The sequence below is a fragment of the Orussus abietinus genome, unplaced genomic scaffold (genome assembly GCF_000612105.2).
Source record: "Orussus abietinus isolate OABI.00-Male unplaced genomic scaffold, Oabi_2.0 scaffold72, whole genome shotgun sequence".
Classification (NCBI taxonomy): domain Eukaryota; kingdom Metazoa; phylum Arthropoda; class Insecta; order Hymenoptera; family Orussidae; genus Orussus; species Orussus abietinus.
This window is the reverse complement of record NW_019394233.1, coordinates 295,332-313,927: the sequence shown is the minus strand read 5'-3', so window position 1 is coordinate 313,927 and position 18,596 is coordinate 295,332. Positions and strand designations below refer to the sequence as shown.

At 56.7% G+C, this 18,596-nt stretch overlaps 1 protein-coding gene across 2 annotated transcripts in view; it reads left to right on the top strand.

The window, feature by feature from the left end:
- The window catches only part of LOC105702324 (homeobox protein homothorax), a 307,253-nt gene that overhangs the window by 157,055 nt on the left and 131,602 nt on the right, over positions 1-18,596 (top strand). For both annotated transcript variants that reach the window (XM_012429814.2, XM_012429813.2), the window contains exon 9: positions 16,010-16,120. In XM_012429814.2, coding sequence (XP_012285237.1) covers positions 16,010-16,120 — 111 coding nt within the window. The remainder of the gene's footprint in view (positions 1-16,009; positions 16,121-18,596) is intronic.

Here is an 18,596-nt window from a genome sequence, read left to right as displayed (position 1 = left end):
GCGGCGTCCGTGACACAGAAGGCGCTTCCCGTTTCTCGGGAGTGTCAAGTTCAGCTATTCTAACCGCGACGGAGAGTGGCAATTACACACCTACACCTGCCGCAGCGGCGGCCGCGGCGGGGACGTAAGGCCCTGAGACCGGCGTTGCGTCAGGCTCGTTATTCACCGGCACAAGCGATTATTTGTTGGCTTATGCGAGGCTGATTGATAGCGGGAGGATGCGTTCGCGCCGCGAGCTCGTAACTCGCGCCTCCGCTCGGCCGGAACGCGAGCGGATTCCGCGCGCCTTTGCCCGCGACTCGCGCGAGACCGAGTCGGTTGTTCGTGATTCGGTCGACAATGGCCCGGAAATAAAGGGAACAATATGCCTTTGCGATTAATTCGCGTTTCCTCTTTCAAACGCGTTTAAAGGGACAAGCGATCAGCTGATCGAGACTCGGTTGGATCTTGAGCGCCCCCCTAAGGCCTCCTCTCCGCTGATAAAAGAAATTCATCGAATTCAGAAAATATTTCTTCAAACGCTACCAAAGAAATATCTCGTTAATTCAAAGAATAATTCTTTCGCTCAAATCAACTCAAATAAATAGGAATAATTTCGAAGAACCGTAGAATGCAATTTATCCGACTTTATTTGAGGGAAATGATTATTCTTCGAATCAGCCAAATATTTCTTCGGTTCGATGAACCATTTTTTCTCCGTGCAGCTCCCCTCCCGTTTTTTCCCCCTCTCTCTCCTGGTGATTTTATCGCCGGTTATAGTAATTATTATCATCATTATTATTATAATCGCGTCGCACCGGAGGAGGAAAAATGAACTCGCCGCGATGCAATTAATAGGGCAGCGCGGAGGGGCCAGAGGCGTGCGTTAATAATATTGTTTTAACCGCGTCACGAAGCCCAAAGGGGACGGGAAGAACGGAGCAGAAGAAGTTGGCCACTCGATTGCACGACACTCGATAAGAACTCAATTACCGTTTTATGCAATTGGCCTGGAACGCCTCGCCCTCCCCGCGCCCCGTGTGTGCCGCAGCGTCCTCCTGGGTGACGCAGCTGCACCTGCGCGTGGTGGAGGCACAAACCTAACCTAACCTAAGTGCTCGATGGGAGATCGTCTCCTCTGCGGACAATTATCTCCGGCGTCGTTAACCCCGGAGGGCTTGTACCTTCGCGGCCTTCTTCCCGGCGATTCGCGTTAAGTAAAGAAGGTAAATCGGCCTCGACGGAGTCGTCCGGGGTCCCCTCTCGCGGCCATTAGTCTAATTTGAGGAGACGTTATTCGGCCATTGAGAGCGTTGCCGGGTAATTAGCGCCGTAATCCGGCGCGCGGCCCGACAACGACGCCGTTATTCGCGGCGACTCGGCGCGCTGAATCCGTCACGACCTCGACAGTTGTCGAGGGCTCCGGGCGGCGCAGCCGGGGACACACGGCCACCTGCCCAGAGAGGTCCAGGTCCAACTCGCTCGCGACTAATATCCGATTCGCCTCGCTAATTCGGGGCCCGGACCAAGGTTGACCCTTAGGGGCCCCCCCTAGGTCGGCGGCCGGGTCCCGAGGGATCGCGACGACTCCCGGCACCCCCGCGGGAGGGCTGCCAACTATCGCCGGGGGTAAACAGATTTTAATGAGTGGAGCGCCGTTTAAACGGTATAATGGCGCCCGCGCGAATTTTACGGCCGCCCGGCGACCCTCCGCCCTCTTTTCCACCCTTTTCCCACCCTTTCCGCCCTCCACCTTCCGTCCCACCCCCGCGTGGACTCCATGGTTTATACGGTAGGTACGCGCGAGGTAATGGCCGCTGTAAAATATTTATCGCGGAAATTAGTCGCGCGATGATGTATGCTTCCGAGCACCGGCGCGCCCCCCGCGGCCGCGTTTCCGCGACCCCCCGCGCCGCGCTCCAAATCCTCGGCCGCATGGGTGCATAAGCGCGGGTACGCACGCGTGTACTCGCACACCAGGGCCAGCGGCCACCCCTACAGGTGCAGGTGCATCCGGCTGCGCTCGATATCGCGCGAGCCCCGAAATCTCCGCGCGACCCCGCGTCTGCCTCCGATTCCGTGGTCTTCCTGGTAGAGGACCCTGATTCCGCAGTTTTTCTAACGGAGGCCGCAGCTTCCGCGGTTTTCTCGGCGAAGGCCTCTGTATATATCCGCACCTCCACCCAGCTCGCGGAAAACGAACGCGTTTCCGTGCTCCTTCCCGATGGCGCGCAAAATCCGGCAACCAACCCGCGTCGCGACGCTTATGGGGAAAAATTGGACTCGAGAATGTCGTCACCAGGTGCGACGCCGAGGATCGGCAGGTGGGGACCAAACGCGAGGCCGCTGCGGAACGCGCCAGGAGAAAATAAAGGAGGCTAAGTGGCTCGAAATGAAATCCCAGGTCACGCGACCCGCTGCGTGGGCGTCGGGGGAGATCGCGAGGCTATTAATTTTTCTCCGACGTCCGTTTACACCGCTTCGGATTCGCGGGGGTCGTTGGGCGGGATTGAGAGTGCCGCTCGAATTAGGGCCGGGCAGGTACCAATTAGCAATCGGCATTGTTTCCTCCGCGCGGCGAAGAAACCCGGGGAGGAGTGGCGCGAGTTTCCTGAGGTAGCCGCCGTTCGCTATTACATGCTAGTTAGCCAACGGCCGGCGTATACGCCGGCGTTCCATTATTTTTACGACTGTGCCAAAGCCGAAGGCTTAAGAGCCCCCTGGACCGATTCTCCGTTTCCGCCGAGCGCGCTCCCCAGAGGCCCAGTGACTCTCAGCCCGCCGATGTCGTAACTTCAATTATTATCGGGATCCCCCCGCGAAATTCAATTCCCGCGAGCGCGCTATCCGCTAATTAATACGCGCGCCGATGCAAGTGATATCGGTTTCAATTCGGATCGCAATCGCGCCGCTCGAGCGCGGTCTAATGAACGTCCACGCGGAGGTGCTTTCCCTGCCCCTCTTCGGGTTTAGTCCACTTGCTCGACGGCGACGAGCGAAATCGGTCTTGGTCTTGGGCTTGGCCTCGAAGAGTGGGCATCTGTCTATAATCGCAAGATCGGAACTTTCTTTATTCTAGACATGATTAAAACTACCATAATCTTGGTCTTGATCTCGCGTTCATTCATCGACTACCAAATTTCCTGAAAGACTCGTCTGTCCGATGGCGACCAGCGAAATCGGTCTCTTGGTCTTGACCTCGAAGAGAGGACATCTGCCGTCGATCGCAAGGTCAAGACTCGAATTTTCTTGATCGTTATCAAAATCACCGTGACATCGGTCTTGATCTTGCGTTTACGCGTTTATTTCTGAATTTCTTGAAAAATTCCAAATTGAAATCTAACGTCTTAGCGAGAGTCCATCGTTCCAGGGTTCTGTCCGGGGAAAAGCGTCGGTGATGGTTTCTGGACAGGGAATTCATTTTGGGAGTCCACTTTTGGGTCCGGGGACTTTTCCAAAATTCCAGACTCGCCGATCCAGGTTATGCGCCACCTCCAGGGTCGCGAGCCGACGCTTCCGCGACCCGAGGGGAGTCGGAAGTCGCGGTCGCCGCCTCCTGGGGGTGGCTCGAGTCGTCGCGGTGCAATGACGTAGCGCGGCGGAGGCGTTGGTGGCGCTGGCCTCCCACCAGCGTATCGATTCCTCCTGGCGAGGGAAGGAGCCGCTCGGCGAGCCGCCCCTCCGGGTGGCGGCGTCTCTACCCCGCGATCCCCTCGGCCAACTTTACAGATATGAATTAACAGAGTTACGGAGCTTCTCCGGCCCGAAGTTACGCGGCTTACCAACTTGAAAATGTCTCGGCGTTCCACCTCGAGACCTCTCCGGGCCCGCGTGGTAGGTGGAGGTCGAGGAAGGGGGTTCCCATAGGAGATCCGTCCCCGCGAAAGGTTGAGTCCCGAGATCACGGAGAGGGCCATGAGGACCTCGAAGACCATCTAGGGGACCCTCCGAAGACCATGACGATCCTGAAGACCATAAAGAGAAAACCCTGAAGAGGTCCATTCAAGAACATTCCACAAGACTCAAAAAATTCTGAAGTCCTAACATCCTCCTCCACCCCATTTTGGAGAATCATTCGGCGATGAGCGTGGACCTGGTGACGACGACAGGGGCAGTCGGTCCTCCGCCCCTCTTCCGGACGGACAGGTGCGCTCCGCGCGATACCACCGCGAGGCAGTGGGTTAGTGCAAGCACGGCGCAGCGCACCGCGGCCGCGCCGCGCGGGGCGGGGGCGGCGGCCGCGGCCGCGGGTGGGGGCAGGACAGGGCAGGGGGTATTAAATCATAGAGCCGAGCGCCTGCCGCCGGTTTACTGCCGGATAAAACGCAGTGACTGTTATGTTATGGACCACCTGTATGCCTCGACCCTGAACTCGAGCCGACTGAAATCTATAGGACCGAAAACGAGTCGCCGCCGCCACCCTCGCGACTCGCCCGCGGAATTTCGGCGTTTCGTGCGAATCGTCCACGGGGGAGAGGTCCGCTGTTCCCTCGGCCTTGGCGTCGAGTTTTCGGGTTCGCCGATCATTGTCCGCGATATTATGAAAATACATGTTATTCGCTGCTGTTTGGACGCGCGCCCGCCAGAGGGAGCCTCGGCGCCCCTACACGCGAGGGCGAGGCCATGCGGCCCAGCCGTACCTAACCTCTTTCTCCGACTCGACTCTTATCTCTGAGCGGGCGGTGAGGCCTCTGATATCGTAAAGACGTCCCTCGGGAATCCACCCGATATATCGCAACGTATTGTATTAAATTCCCCACTCCACGCACGCTTCTCCCGCGAAATATCTTGCATCTCAAAAATCCTAGAAAAATGCTAAAAGATTGATATAAAAAAAGAGAATAGAAAAATCGAGTCAGGCGAAGCCCTCAAGATCCGTCCGGATAGGACGCGTCCATGTCCCTTGGGTCAAAGGTCGTAATTTTCGAAAAATATCGATCATTCCTTAAGGTTCGACCTAAGAACTTCTTTTGCGCGTCCTAGGCGAGTTCAGACATTTTCGGAGATCCACCGCGCCGAGATGTCATTGTTTGCATCTTAGGCGAATTTAAACGTTTTCGGAGGACAAGTCGATCGCGTCAAAGGGCTTCGCATGTTGCGTCGCCTCGACTAGGGCCTCCTCCGTAGCGACGCACGTTCAATCGAACCCGCTAAACGGAACGATGGAGTAACCTCAACGAGAGACTTATTCGTAACGACGGGCAGTTCCCTCGTTTAACCGAGCGGCGGCCGATAGCCGCGATACCGGCCCAGCGGAATCGCGTGCGGCGCTCGCCGTCGAATGAACTCGTCGGCGCGGAGAGGGCGGCGGCCTAACCGGCCCTTAATTGCGAGCCGCCCTTGGACGCGCGCGGCCTTATCGACGGCGTCGCCCTCCGCGTCGCGATTATTATTCCCAGCTTATCTCGCCCGATTTGCATTGTATTTAAATGAAAATACCTCCTGCCTCCTCGGCGGGCCGCCATCTTGGCTTCCCGTCATAGGCGTCATTAAGGCGTCGACCGCGTCCTTCCTTGCATCGCAAAATCTGCAGCCACGGTGCGTTAATTCTAGTCAAACGATCCCAATCAACCTCAACTTGCCTCCCCCCCCCCCATCATCCCTCCGCCACAAACGTATAAAAAACTAAGAAGCTTCTTCGACCTGCCGCAACAGAAACATACCTCTAAACGGCGCGGTAAATAACCTCAGTGTACCGTCAACCCTTAAAAAAGAAAAGCTTGCTAGTCCGAAACAAATATATAACGTTGCCAGAATCATATACAACTGAGAGACACAATAACTTCCTCGTTAGGAAAAATTATTTCCTCGATTCAAACAAATGTCTTTTACTCAATCTGATGTCTCCCACCACGTCCTCGTCAGGATTTAGTTTATCGCATTGCATGTCTCTTTGAGTGAACCGTCTTCTTTTTTCTCAGAGTAGAGTGCCGAAGGGTGGCACCTCCGCGAATACCCGTTCCCCCCACCGAAAGAGGTCCCCCCCGGGTCCGAAAACCGGCATCGAGTTCAAAGTACCCCTTACAAGGCGATCTCTCGGAGGGCGTGGGCGATAAAGGTGACGTAGGGCGTCGCGACGTCCATCAGGCCGGGCGGTAATGGCGCCGTCGGGGTGGAAGCGGGGAGGGCTAGCTCGGACCCCCGCGAGTGGATCCGCGCTCCTCCTCGGGGAGGGCGCGACAAAGAGGGAGCGCATCCTTCCCGCGTAGGAGGGAGCGAGACCGCCCGACGCGCCGGCAGGGCCAAGTAAGTGCGCAGCCGCGTCGCGACGTCCCTCGCAGACTCCGCCGGCGGCCCCCGTGAATGGCGACCCTCACAAACCAATCGTATTCCCGTTTTCATCCCTCTTTTCCGCGCGCTCCCTCGGTCTCTCTCGCGCCCCCGTTCACCTGATTACGGTTACCTTTCTTCGTCCGGCGCGGGTGTTCGCCCTCCGTCGGCCCTCCCCTTCTTTGGCGGGCGGGCAGGGGGGAGCTCGTTCCCGGAGAGCACCCTCGACGGTCCACCCTTTAATAATGGCGATGTTTGTCGATCTAGGGGCGGCCGAGGGGGGCGGTTGGGGGGGGGCGATTTCCGAGAGCCGTGGACGAGGAGCGCTCGAGAGCTCCGCGCGGAAAAAGGGAAAATGGACGGAAGAGGGAAAAAGGGATCCGCCGAGGTAGTGCAGGGGGTGGGGGGGCATCGCTTCGATGCGATATCGACTTTACGCCGTTCCGAAAATAATTTCCCTGCCGCAGAAATTTCCCTCCGCGTCCAGGGGCCGGCTCGTTTCCACCCCTTTGTCCGATGAGCCCCCCCCGGCCGCCTTCCGCCTCCGGCTCCAGGGTCCGAAGGGCGAGATGAGCCAGAGGTCGGCGGCCATTGTGCGCTCCCGGCAATCTCAGAAATGGTCATCTCTGACGCGTTCCGCTGCCGGGGCGCCGTAAACTCCCGACTGGGATTCTCGATTCGCGCATTCGGCCACCCCCTTTCCCCCCCTTTATCGAGGCGGTGCTCCTTTACGACCGCGCCGTTGCGCCTTTATTAAATTATCTCCCCGCCGCGTCGCCGCATCGACGGACCGGAGAAACCCCGGCAGAGTCGCACCCTGATATCGACGACCTTGGAATGATTTCTACCACTTTGCGGATTTAATAAGTGCCCTGATAAGAGCTAATCGAGCGTACGGATGAATCCATGGTGTATAGGCCGGATCGCGTTAATGGGGGAGGGGGTCACGGTAGTTTATACGAATGGCAAGATTTTATTCGCTACGACGCGTCTATCGCGGAATCTCCACGCCGGGGTGGTCCGCGCCGGTCGATGCGCATTACCGCGGCGCTGCACTTCTTGCACTTAAGGTTATATACGTATCCCGGGGATACGCGAGAGTGTATCGAGCAATATCGGGACCGCGCTCCCGGCTCTTCCGGGTAAGAAATAAAGAAACTATGGGTCGAGAGTGTGTGGGTATGTGGGGATGTGTGCGGACGTGCGCGTATACGTGCGCCGGGACAAAACAGCTGACGCCATGGCGGCCGCGTCGACCTCGTCGCCGTTTTTCCGGCTGGTCCGCTCTCGCTCGCTCCCTCTGTCTCTCTCTCTCTCCTTCGCTCTTCATTTCTCTCCGCATCCCCCCCCGGAGGGATTTAAAAACAATTCGGTAAATTGCATCCCGCCCGGAAGAGGGATGCTGCAGCCGAGGGGCCGACGCTGCAATATCTCCGGAGTAGCGACGCCGCGACGCGCGCGTCTTCCGTTTGTTACTTTTATCCTTTCATCGGTTTTCCTTTATGGAGGATCTCCCGAGAGTGGCTCGACTAATTCCATCAGGCCTTATTCCGATCTCGTTAGGTTGGGGGCTCATCGATGCGCGAACGCTCCCCCCGCAGGCGGTTCCGTCGCGGTCTCCTTACGCGAGACGAATTCGTCCCGGGACGGGCCTCACGGTAGCCGTGTGATTGCGACGGCGGCGGCCTTTGAGTCTCGCGTTTTAACAGCCTTCGGTGCATAAATTAATCCAGAAGCCCGATATCGTTTGATTCGCCGCCGCGGCTGGCGTGTCCGCCGGAGCGGTCGGCCCTCTCTCTCGCGCCCACTCGCCGGCCGCGAGTCGCCTCTCTCTCACGCGTCCAGGCCGCGGCGCTCCCCATACGGCCGGCCTCTCTCCCGCGCCGCGCACCTTATACCTTCGATATACGCTTTTTACGGTCCGGTTGGCGGCATTAATTCCCTTTGACCATTTGACAGCCGCGCTCGGAGGGACGCGACGTGCTCGCCGAGGCGACGTCGCCGCGGGCTCGCGCGACCCCGAGCCCTTCCGCTCGCGATCGATCCCGGGAGACGCCACCGCGACCTCTTCGCGTCCGGCCCCGGCGAACGTCCTCCGAGAGGCGGCCAGCGGACCCTCGCCGCGAGGAGACCCGATGGCGACGTCGGACGGGGCAAAAAGAAACGGCGACCGAGAGGCCGCCAGGGAAGAAAACATTTAATTCCGGCAAAACGCCCGGGCGCGGTTTTTGCCCGGCCTCTGGCTCTCTTCCACCCACGGGAGCTCGTCTCTCCGTCGCTCTTCCTCCCGCGCCGTCTCTCCCCCCTCCGGCGCGCTTCCCTCCCGGATCAATACACCGTGGCGAAGCGGCACTCTCGTAAATGTAATTGTTGTTCGATTTCTTGCGTCTTAATTGCCTCGCCCTTAACGACGTAATTACGGAATAAAAAGCCGGCCGGCGGGGCCGGGGGATTTTTTCACCCGGCGGAATCTCCCTCGCCCGAGGACCGCCGCGCGGCCTGTTCTCTGGGGTCGCTACATCTCCCTCGCTCCCGCGGCCCCGCGCCTCGCTCCATCCTTCTCGCTCTCGCGCCGGGAGCGTACCGCGCGCCGCGGCTGGTTGCGCCTCGCAGTTCGCCCCGCGGCCGACCGGTGGCGCGCCGAGCGGTGCGCGCTGCCGACCCGCGCGGTTCCTCGGCGCGCCGCCAGCTGGCAGCATCGGCAAGGCGCGCACGGGAACTCTGCAGTCCCGCGTTGAAGTAAAGTAAAGACGGAATGGAGAAAGGATAATGAATTAGCGATAAATTAATGTTTCAGCGATGCGGAGATATGATATTAATACCTCTTTAACGTTACGGGGGCGGAGACGCGTCTCCTGCGGAAGCCTAAACAGTCATCAACGCTTAGCAACGCGTGTCTTAAAACGCGCAACGTGAAACAGGGGTTATGTATTTTAGTAGATGCGCCTCGAGATGACGCAATGCCGTGACGTCAACAACAGCCGCCAAACGTCGACTCGTAATACTCGGGCGACCCTTTCGCGGATTTTCGCGATTTTCGGTGACTTCGCGAAGTATCCTATCGTCCATCTCGATTCATAGTGTGTCGTGGAGGAGCGACCGATCGAGAAATCCACCTCCAGAGCGGCCAGGACTCGATTTTTCGGCGATCGCTTCAAAAACTGTACCGGTAGGACAAAACTCCGCTATCTTGAAATGGCGGTCTTGACGCGCCCGGCCATATATCCGCTAATAAACTCGAATTCATCGGGTTTTTTCTTAACCATGTGGATTAATCGATCCAAAGATCTACAAATCCAAGTTCAAATCGGTTAGGACGCGATTTTTCGCCGATCGCTTCAAAAACTGTGTCGGTAGGGCGAAGCGCCGCCATCTTGAAATGGCGGGCCCGACACTGAAACCTGAATTAATCGCATCTCTCCTTAGCCACTTGAACCGATTCTCAGATTATTCATTCACACGGCGGTTCAGCATTAATACTCCCGCTCATTGCGTAATAATTATATCACTGGAGCGGCTGAAAAGACTCATTATTGCGACTCGGCGGTTTAGATCGCAGCAGGCGGCTTCAAGGGCGCCCGGCAGCGTCTGCGTTACACAACGGTGTTGAATTCGACACCGCCCTTCTGGCGACGACCCCGCCGGCCTCGAGACTCCGATTGACGGGACATAATCGCGGCTTGGTGCACGTTTACGAGCAATTAGCGAGCGACCCCCCGGGTTATCACCCGCGAGGGGTGTCCGGGTGCCCCCGTCCCCCGGATTCTTCGGGTCCCCCGCGCCTCCACCGTCCGGCGGAAACACATACGCAGCATGTTTTCCGGATTTAATTAGCCCCAGGGCGCGATAACGAATCGGTGTCGCGACCCTGGCGATATACGCCCGATATTTACGATTCCGCCGCGCGTTATCGGGAGGCGCGGATTTTCGCGCTTTCCTCCACTGTCCCTCTCCTCCCCGTCTTTTTCCCCGCGCTTCGTTTCTTTTTTCCGGCGGTCGTAATTCAAGCCGCCGTGGGTCAGTCCGCCGGGGCCGGCGAGATAGTTTATCATCATTTAGTCCCCGACCTGGCGCAACATTTTAAATCTCTCCTATCTCGCGCTCCGTCATGCTTAACACATGCTCGCACGCGCGGGGGCCTACTCACGCGACGCGGCGCGCGCTCACGCACGGGTTCACGCGTGTCCCCGAGCCCGGGGGAGATGCACGCGCATCGGGCGTCACGCACCCATACGGCGGTCTTGGGGGGGAGGCACGCGCGCCCCCTCCCCTCTTTCCGCGAACCAACTCGCGCCCCTAATGGAGTGTCGAAAGAGAGGGCCCCGGTATCGTGAGAGGACCTCTCACGAGTCCTCACTCGTCACGAATCGACCGAGTCACGAGTCCCCCGCCCCGGCCGATTTATTCTGCCCGGGGCGACGTCTTGATCCCGTCCCTTGACAAGAAGGGGGAAGTGGGGGGGACTCGGCGAGAACCAACGAATTCGTGTCATCGCCTCGTCTTCCGCGCCTCGCCTTCCTCTGCACAACGCCGCTTAGAGAGGACCGAGTGTGGGAAAGGAAACAGAGATTCCGGGGGGATTTCACCTCGATGGGGGGTCGGGGGTCGGGGGGATCCTCTCAGTCCGTCCAAAGCCTACCACGCGTCATTCCTTATGAGCAATCCCCCCTGAGAAAAAAGATTAATTGACCGAAAGAAGTGTATATCGCTAACGTATACATATTGTTGCCCGAGTGACATGCAATTGCAATAAACAATTACTTTGTCGAGAAGAAAAGTTATATCGCTGATTTAAAGGAATTTCGTTTACTCCTAACAACATTTCTTCGGACGTATTTGATCGCAGGGAGAATCAGGGCTCCTGTTCTCGAGTTCGCACGGCTGTTGCTGGATGCAAATAGATTCGTATGAAAAATTTCCGCATGTTGCGTCATCGGTCAACGTTTCAAAGTCGTACGCGAGATTTCACTTTCGCGGGCGAAAGTTGATCGGGCGAACTCTGGAGTCGGGTCCCAGGACCGATTGGGGTGACCGTTGAACAGTATACAGGATTATCGCGGAGGTGACGGCTCACTTTCGAGGACCCTCTCCGAGGGGGTCGCCACCGATCCCCCCGAAGGGGTTACCGCCCGTCGTAACAGGTAAGCGGGATAAATTGCCCCCGGCTCGGCAGCAGTTACATAAATCCCGATCGGGCCTCTGGTCCGATTAACGAAGACCTTCCCCCTCGAGCCGGGGACATGCCAGATGACTCTCGATTCGGGGAAATTTACGCTAAGTGCACCGCCGTTGCTACGGATCGGTAATTCGGAGAACGCGGTCTCGGGGAGCCCCGCGGGTCGCACAGGCAGAGTGCCAGAAAGAGGGGGGCAAAGCGAAAGAGGGGATCGAAGGGTGGGGGGAGGGGTGCGGACCCCCGGAACGATGAAAACAGACAGGGGGCTGACCGGACAATTCGGCATTGTAGCGCTAATTAAACCTTGCATGCGCGTGTCACGAGCCATGACACGGTGACGTCACCTTGGCGATCTTCCCCCCCTTTCATCCCCCCTTCAAGTACACGCCCGGCGCGTTCCACGTGTCTCGTTCCCGTCAATCCCTACACTGAGACGAAAGTCATTGAACCAAAGATACGTTTCTATGAACGGCGCCAAATTAACGGTTCGTTAATTCAAAGGGCAATTATTTCAGCGAAATGAACCCGAACGAGTTGGATGCGACGTTTCTTTGAGCTTATTTGGGTCGAATAATAATTCTTTGAGGTATGAAAAAATATTTGTCTGGAGATACTCAGAGAAATATTTCTTTGGTTTTTGAGGGGTCGAGGGTGCTGGGTCATTTTAGAGGAAGACACCTGGGCCCGAGGAAGAAAAGGGAAAAGGAGAGAAAGTCCCGACAGGAAGCGAAGGGGTTGCGGATGCCTCGCGTCACCGATTCGCTCCTCGATAAATTCCCACCGGGGAGGAGGGGCGGGGGGAGTGCGCGTGCTAATTGTGAATTTGCGTTTTATGGAGGAAGCCCCGGCGGACGGTGGCACTAAAAACTCCCCCAGCTGTCGCGTTAACACCTTCGGCCCGATCTTATCCCGCGGCCCCGGTTTCGTTTCCATTGCTTGCTCAATGATAATCGCGCATCCGCTCGGGGAGCGTCGGTGTCTTCTTTATTTTCTGTTTCTTTTTATCTCCATCCTGGGGCGGTCGTTTCGACCGGCGATTTTATAGAGGATGGACGTCGCCCGAGGTCGGCTGGAGAGAAAGAGAAGGAGCGGTGCCCATAGCGCGAGCGCGGTTGTAGCACCGGTCGCGGCCATCGACGAGACGCAGCGGGCTGAGCCCTCGGGACCGTCCCGGAATGCCCGCCGCCCCTAGCCCCGCCGACGTCCGACATAGGAAACCCGGGCGTTCCTCTCGCGCGACACCCGGCGGGGGCTTCGCGGAGCGTTCGAAGAACCGCTCTTGGGTATCGCGGCTCGCCGGGCGTAATTAATCACCGGGGCGCGTTCAGTGAGTCGTCCGCCACTCGGACAGGTCGGACGTGTTCGACCTGGCAGCCGGTCTAAATTTATCGAAATTTCACGGCGGAGACAATCGGCCCTCCTTGGGAGGAGAAGTAGAAATTAAGCGGTAAAAAATGGACGGAGCGGGAGGAGAGAGCAGGAGGCCGCAGGGGCGGGTCGCTCCGGTAGGTTAGGGGAGGTTAGGTCGGGAAGGAGAAGCGGCACGCCAGAAGGAGAGCAGGTGCAAACTTGGCCTGTCAGGAAGTCGCTTACAGCTCGAGGACAAAAGCTTCCCCGGGGACTCGTGCTCGCTCCTCCGGAGCCCGGCGAGGGTTTACGGCGAGGGGCGGGTGGCAGCCTAACTGTGAAATAACAGGGTGGCGGGGCCACCCTCGCACCCCCGACCTCGCCGCCGAGGAGGATGCGAGCCTCGTACGTCACTTCCTTACGGGAGAGGGTGGCGGCCCGAGGGCGCAGGGAACCGGGTTATATTGATTTATTTATACCGAGCGGAGCCAACCCCGCGTGATGGGGTTATCGGGGGCCAAGCCGGAGCACCCGGCCCGTCCAAGGGCGACGTCTCGCCCGGGACCTTCCGCGAGACAAGGCGACGTTTTATCCAGGATCTTCCGCGAGACGAGACGTTGCCTTCACCTAGGACCTTCTTCGAGACGAGTAGACGTCCTCGGCAAGGACCTTCCTCGAGACGAGGCGTCGCGCTCCAAGGATAATATCTAGGTCAGGCCTCCATATGAAATCAAAAGCAAATCGGAATTCTCGGAGAAGGAAACTGTTTTCCCTGATTTCCGAGTGGAACTGTTCCTCGGATGGATTCGGTCTGCCGAGATCGTTCGCCCGACCGGCGCGCGTCCACTCGCCTCGGCCATGACTCGACCAAGAGGCATGACTGTCGAACGCGCGAACCGAGCTGACCCTCGATTTGGCACGGCGTCGCCGACGTCGCGCACAAGGGACGCCTTTTTACCTATCGGCCACTTAGCGCGATCTGCTCTAAAAAAAAAAAGAAAAACATCGGTTGACTCAAAGAAATATGCACCACGGCGACAAAGTCCCGCGATCGAATGCGTTCAAAAGAAAAAATAATCAGATCGACTAAAGAAAATTCGGCTAAACCGACATCAATTTTTCTTCCCCACGAATTAATTCTTTCTCGAAATTATATACGATTCAGGCAACAATGTGTGCTAGTTTCGGTCAACTATTAATTTTATTCCTCGTAACGCGACGTAGAAGAAGGACCGGGGAGTTACGCGCTTTTCGCCGAAATTGGAGGGACTGCCTTGGAAGTCGGAATTAAAATGGGATAGGTTAGGAAGGACGGGGGGAGGGAGGAATTTCGGGAATCCGGGGGGAGTGGGGGCGGCTTTTAAACTTCCCACGGTAAATCAGAGTCGCGGGGTTGACGGGGTGATGCGTATGATTACATCCTGTCTCCTGGCGGCTATAAATCTCTCGGCCGTCCGCTCCTCGCGGCATCCTTCGGGCGTATCCTCGCCGAGCCACGAGGACTCGGGATATAAACCGGGCCTAATGGGGAGCGTGAGAAGCAAATGAGTCCCGAATAATCCTGACGGATCGACCCCGCGTCTATCAGGTCCCGAGGACCTATTTCGAGTTTCCAAGGGGATCGTTCGGCTCCCCCCCTCCCCCTCTGCCTTGGATTTTCGGTTTTTCTCTTTCCTTTTTTTCTCGCCGATGTCGATGCCGACGTTTTTTTCCCTCTCGGATGGAGAAGGAAAATGATTCCTCGCTCTTGGGGCGAAATTTCAGCCTCGGTGAGGTACCCTCCCGGGGTCGTCCGAGTCTCTCTCCCTCTCGCTTTTTTGATCTCTCTCTCTCCCTCTGCAGTCTCGCCTCCCTCGTGGCACCCTCTACTCTCCGGCGCGAAATTACTTCGCTCCGCGGCTTACTCTTATCCTCCTTGCCACCCTTTCCTCCCGTGTATCCTCATTCGGGTGGGATCTCCTCGAGAAATAAAGTAGATACCTTTCCTATTTTCGTATCCGGAAAATTGCAATACCGCGGGCCTCGTTCTAAATCAGGAACCCTCTCGAACCCTCTAATCTCCCGGCGACGAAGGGAAGCCTAGATTTCGGACCACCAGGTGCCCTATCCCCATTATCCGAGTATCTCTCCGGTTTAGTCCTTCCACCCTCTTTAAGGTGATATGAAAGCGGCGCCAAAGAGGCCGATGAAACTTTTCTCCGAACTGGGTGTACCGAGTCGATTAAAACCTTCCAACGCGAATACAGAGACTATAAGGAAGGTCCCGACACCCATGAAATGTCACTTTCTTAGAGAGAATATTAATCTTTAGGTGATACGAAAGTGGCACCTGAGAGGTCGGTCGTTTGTGAAATATTACTTTGAACCGAACATATCGAATCATTTAAGACTTGACTACGTGGATATGAAAGTTATAAGGAAGATCCTGCGATCCATACAATTTCACGTTTTATAAAAAAAATAAAATAAAATAAAATAAATATCTAAAACCTCCATAAACAAATTTTTGTTCAATTTAAATTTCCCGGGGTTCGGGACCTTCCTTGCAGCCTCCTTATTCAGGTGGTCAAACGTGAGGCGATTCGACGTACCCAACTCGGAGAAAAGTGTCACGAACGAGGCCTCCTCGACTTTCCCCTTTCGTGTCACCTTGAGGTACACGATGTGCCGGGCATTTTCCCCAATTACCCGATTAGCGTGTATATACATCATTGCGAGATCGTTCCCTAAAAGTGTCACCTGTACGACAACGGGGCTTGATGGGGCGAACGGGGGGGAAAGGAGAGATCCACCAACAAAATGGCACGCGATAGAATCTCCCGGACTCGTGACGTCGACAATTACGGCCCTGCCCCGTTTTATGTACGACCACCCCCTCGCACCTCCTGCTAAGTGGAGGTCCCGCCGCGCGCACCCCTAACGACTGTTTTATGGAATAAAAACGGTTTTTTGCGGGCCCCGCTCGGCGTATGTCGCTGCCCTACCCCCCCCCCTGCCTCGTAACTCCGTTATAGATTTTTAAACGCGGTCGCGTACCGACCGTATACGTGGTTCACGGGGATTTGATTTAGTGGCCCTCGCACCTTTACGAGCCCCACTCTACTCGCGTCGATTAGGCCTCCCCCCCCTTCTTCCCTCAGAAATTATTTCGTTATTTCGTTATTTCACCCACGGGGGAGGGTGGCAAGCCCCCCCGCCATGCTTCCCGGGCTCTAATCGACGTATCTTTATTTCCAGGGAAATGGTGTCCACGCAGGGAGTGGAGTTCGCCGCCCGACGCGCAGAGAGCGGCGAGCGACGCAGCGCGTCGCGGCGTCCTTTACTCCTCCGTCTTCCTCGGCAGCCCCGGTGAGTGAACCCTCTTGGATCATCTCGTAAGAGCGGATCGTCTTAAAAAGAGAGCGGACCGATAGCCGGGATTGACCTCCCGGGGGGATCCCTGGGGTTATTCCTTAAGGAAATCATGGATTTTAGTGGTCGCGACGTCACGTGGAAATTAGCTGGAAATCGTTGGAAATCACCGAAACATTGTTACGTGGTTAAGGCCGATCGTGACTTGTTGATTGAATGGCATCATTTGTCATAAGAAATCAAAGGCAGGTGCAGAGTGTTATTCACTCGGGAAATCGGGGATTTCCCGACTCGAAATCACGTGGAAATTGTAGGAGATTACCAGACATCGTTACAATTTGAAGGCGTATCGTCGCTCGTTATCGAACCCGCCCAGACGTTCGTCATACGGAATTAACGTTAATCGTTTCTCAAATATGGAGATCGCTGCACCGATATCGGGGTAAATATTAGTCGGTGTAATCCGCAACTCGTCCTTTCGAATCTCTCGATGGCAAGCGTCATCCAGCGGTCCTTCCAGAGCCCCGTAGCGGGGTCAAGGACGCGGGATTTATCGCGCTCCTCGCTCGTCCCTTTGCCTAAGGAGGTGAGAAAAAATGCCGCCACTCGGCGGCATTCTACGCGCGGGCTGGCCGGAGAACGCACGTGCGCGCGGGCGGCCTCGGCGCGGCGCATCGGAGCGGCCCCTCGGGGAGGAGAGAAACAAAGGGCGAGGAGGGGGAGGAGGAAGGCCGAGGCGCGCGTGCGCGAGAGTCTCGGCCGCTCTCCTTTGCTCTCGTTTGCTCGCCTTCCTTCTCGCGCGCGCGGCCCCTCTCCCTCTCTCCGGCCGCGGAGGGAAGAGGACCGCGCGAGCGAGGTCGCCATGGCAACGCTGCGAGGCGGGAATGCGACGGTAACCATGGCAGCGCGGATTTCTCTCGGGCCGACCTGTCCGTCCTCTTTCAGCCCCCTGCGCTCCGCATGCGGGCCTCTTACTTCGAGCGGCGCGCTCCTCCTCCGCGATGCGGGTAGCGCACACCACTACGCGCGTACGACCACGTATATCCACATATACGTGCTCATGTATATATGCGCGAATGCATGCATCCACACCTATGCACCAACATACGCGCCCCAGGACGGCCGATCCCGGCGCGAATGGATGCGTCCGTTGCCGCCCAGAATCCGCTGCGGTGCATACAGGAAGCGTCAAGGAACGACCCGAGGACCGAAGATCGCCTCCGCGGGAGAGTGGGACGCGACCGCGAAATTCATCCAAACGAGGTGTATCCAAGTGGCACTCGATGGACCGACCCGAGGAGATCCGGGAGCGCTCCCGGAGGAAACGGCCCGTGATGAAGCACTGCACAGGGTGTGGTTTATCGGCGTTTAATACCGCCATTACGATGACGTTTCTCGCATTCATAGGCACGCGACGGACCCGGTCGCGAGTGCGGCGACGACGAGCCGGGGCGTTTCTCCTTTCCTCTTTCTAGAGGATGTCTCTGTCGTCCAGCGATGTTTTAAATGTTAAAGAGATATGCAAGGGTCATTCTGCATTTATCAAAAAGTCTAAATATTTATAAAGCTTTTCTCCAAACTGGACGTACCGAATAATACGAAACTTTAAGGCGTGATTATTAACCGTTTTAATGCCACGCAGCGCGATCGCGCTTTTCGCGTACTGTGGTGAACTGTGTCGCGATGATTGGTCCCGATCGTCAATTCGCAACGCTATCGCGCTTCATGTCACAATCCGACACGGATTTTTAAAAACTCCTGGCACTAAAACGGTTAAGGTCCTAACGAAGGTCTTGAGACTCACGAAATTTCAAATGTCTTATTTTGGTCCTCGTCCGGGATAAATACAAAATTATTCCTTAGAAAATAAAGTTTCACGAGTTTTAAGGCCTCCATTAGGACCGCCACTATCGCGTGCGAATGTTTCAGATTATTCGGTGCACAGTTTTCTATTTTAACTTTTATATATATAACTATACTTATATAACACTTTCGTAACATCTTAAGGTTTGAAGTCTACTCCGTGATTTACGTGATAGGCTTAGCTGAGGTACGGGTAGAGGTCGAGGGCTCTCGATTCGATCTGCGAGTCCAGTCGGGACGAGTCGAGATTCAACTTTCCGCCCGGACTATGGGGCTGTGAGGGAGGAAACAAATTAGGACGCGGCCGCAAACAAATTCGGCGAAATTTCGGGCGGGCCGAATTCGGATCTCGTTATACGGCCGGGTCGGTCGAGTCGAGGAATTCTCTCGGTTTGGTTTTTCGCGGGAGCTCCGCCCGCTGCGGCATCCCTCGCGTCCCCTCGCTCGTCGCGGTGCGGGGCCTCCCCTTTCCGTGAGCGTGGCGTAATGTAAGGGTTGCGCTCGCGTCGGCGTTAGGGGTGAGAGAGTTTAAAACCCCTCGAGGCTTGAGGTCCGGGCCGGTTAGATTTATCGGATGTTTTGGTTGGCGGCCATTGTTAGCTGTTCTCTT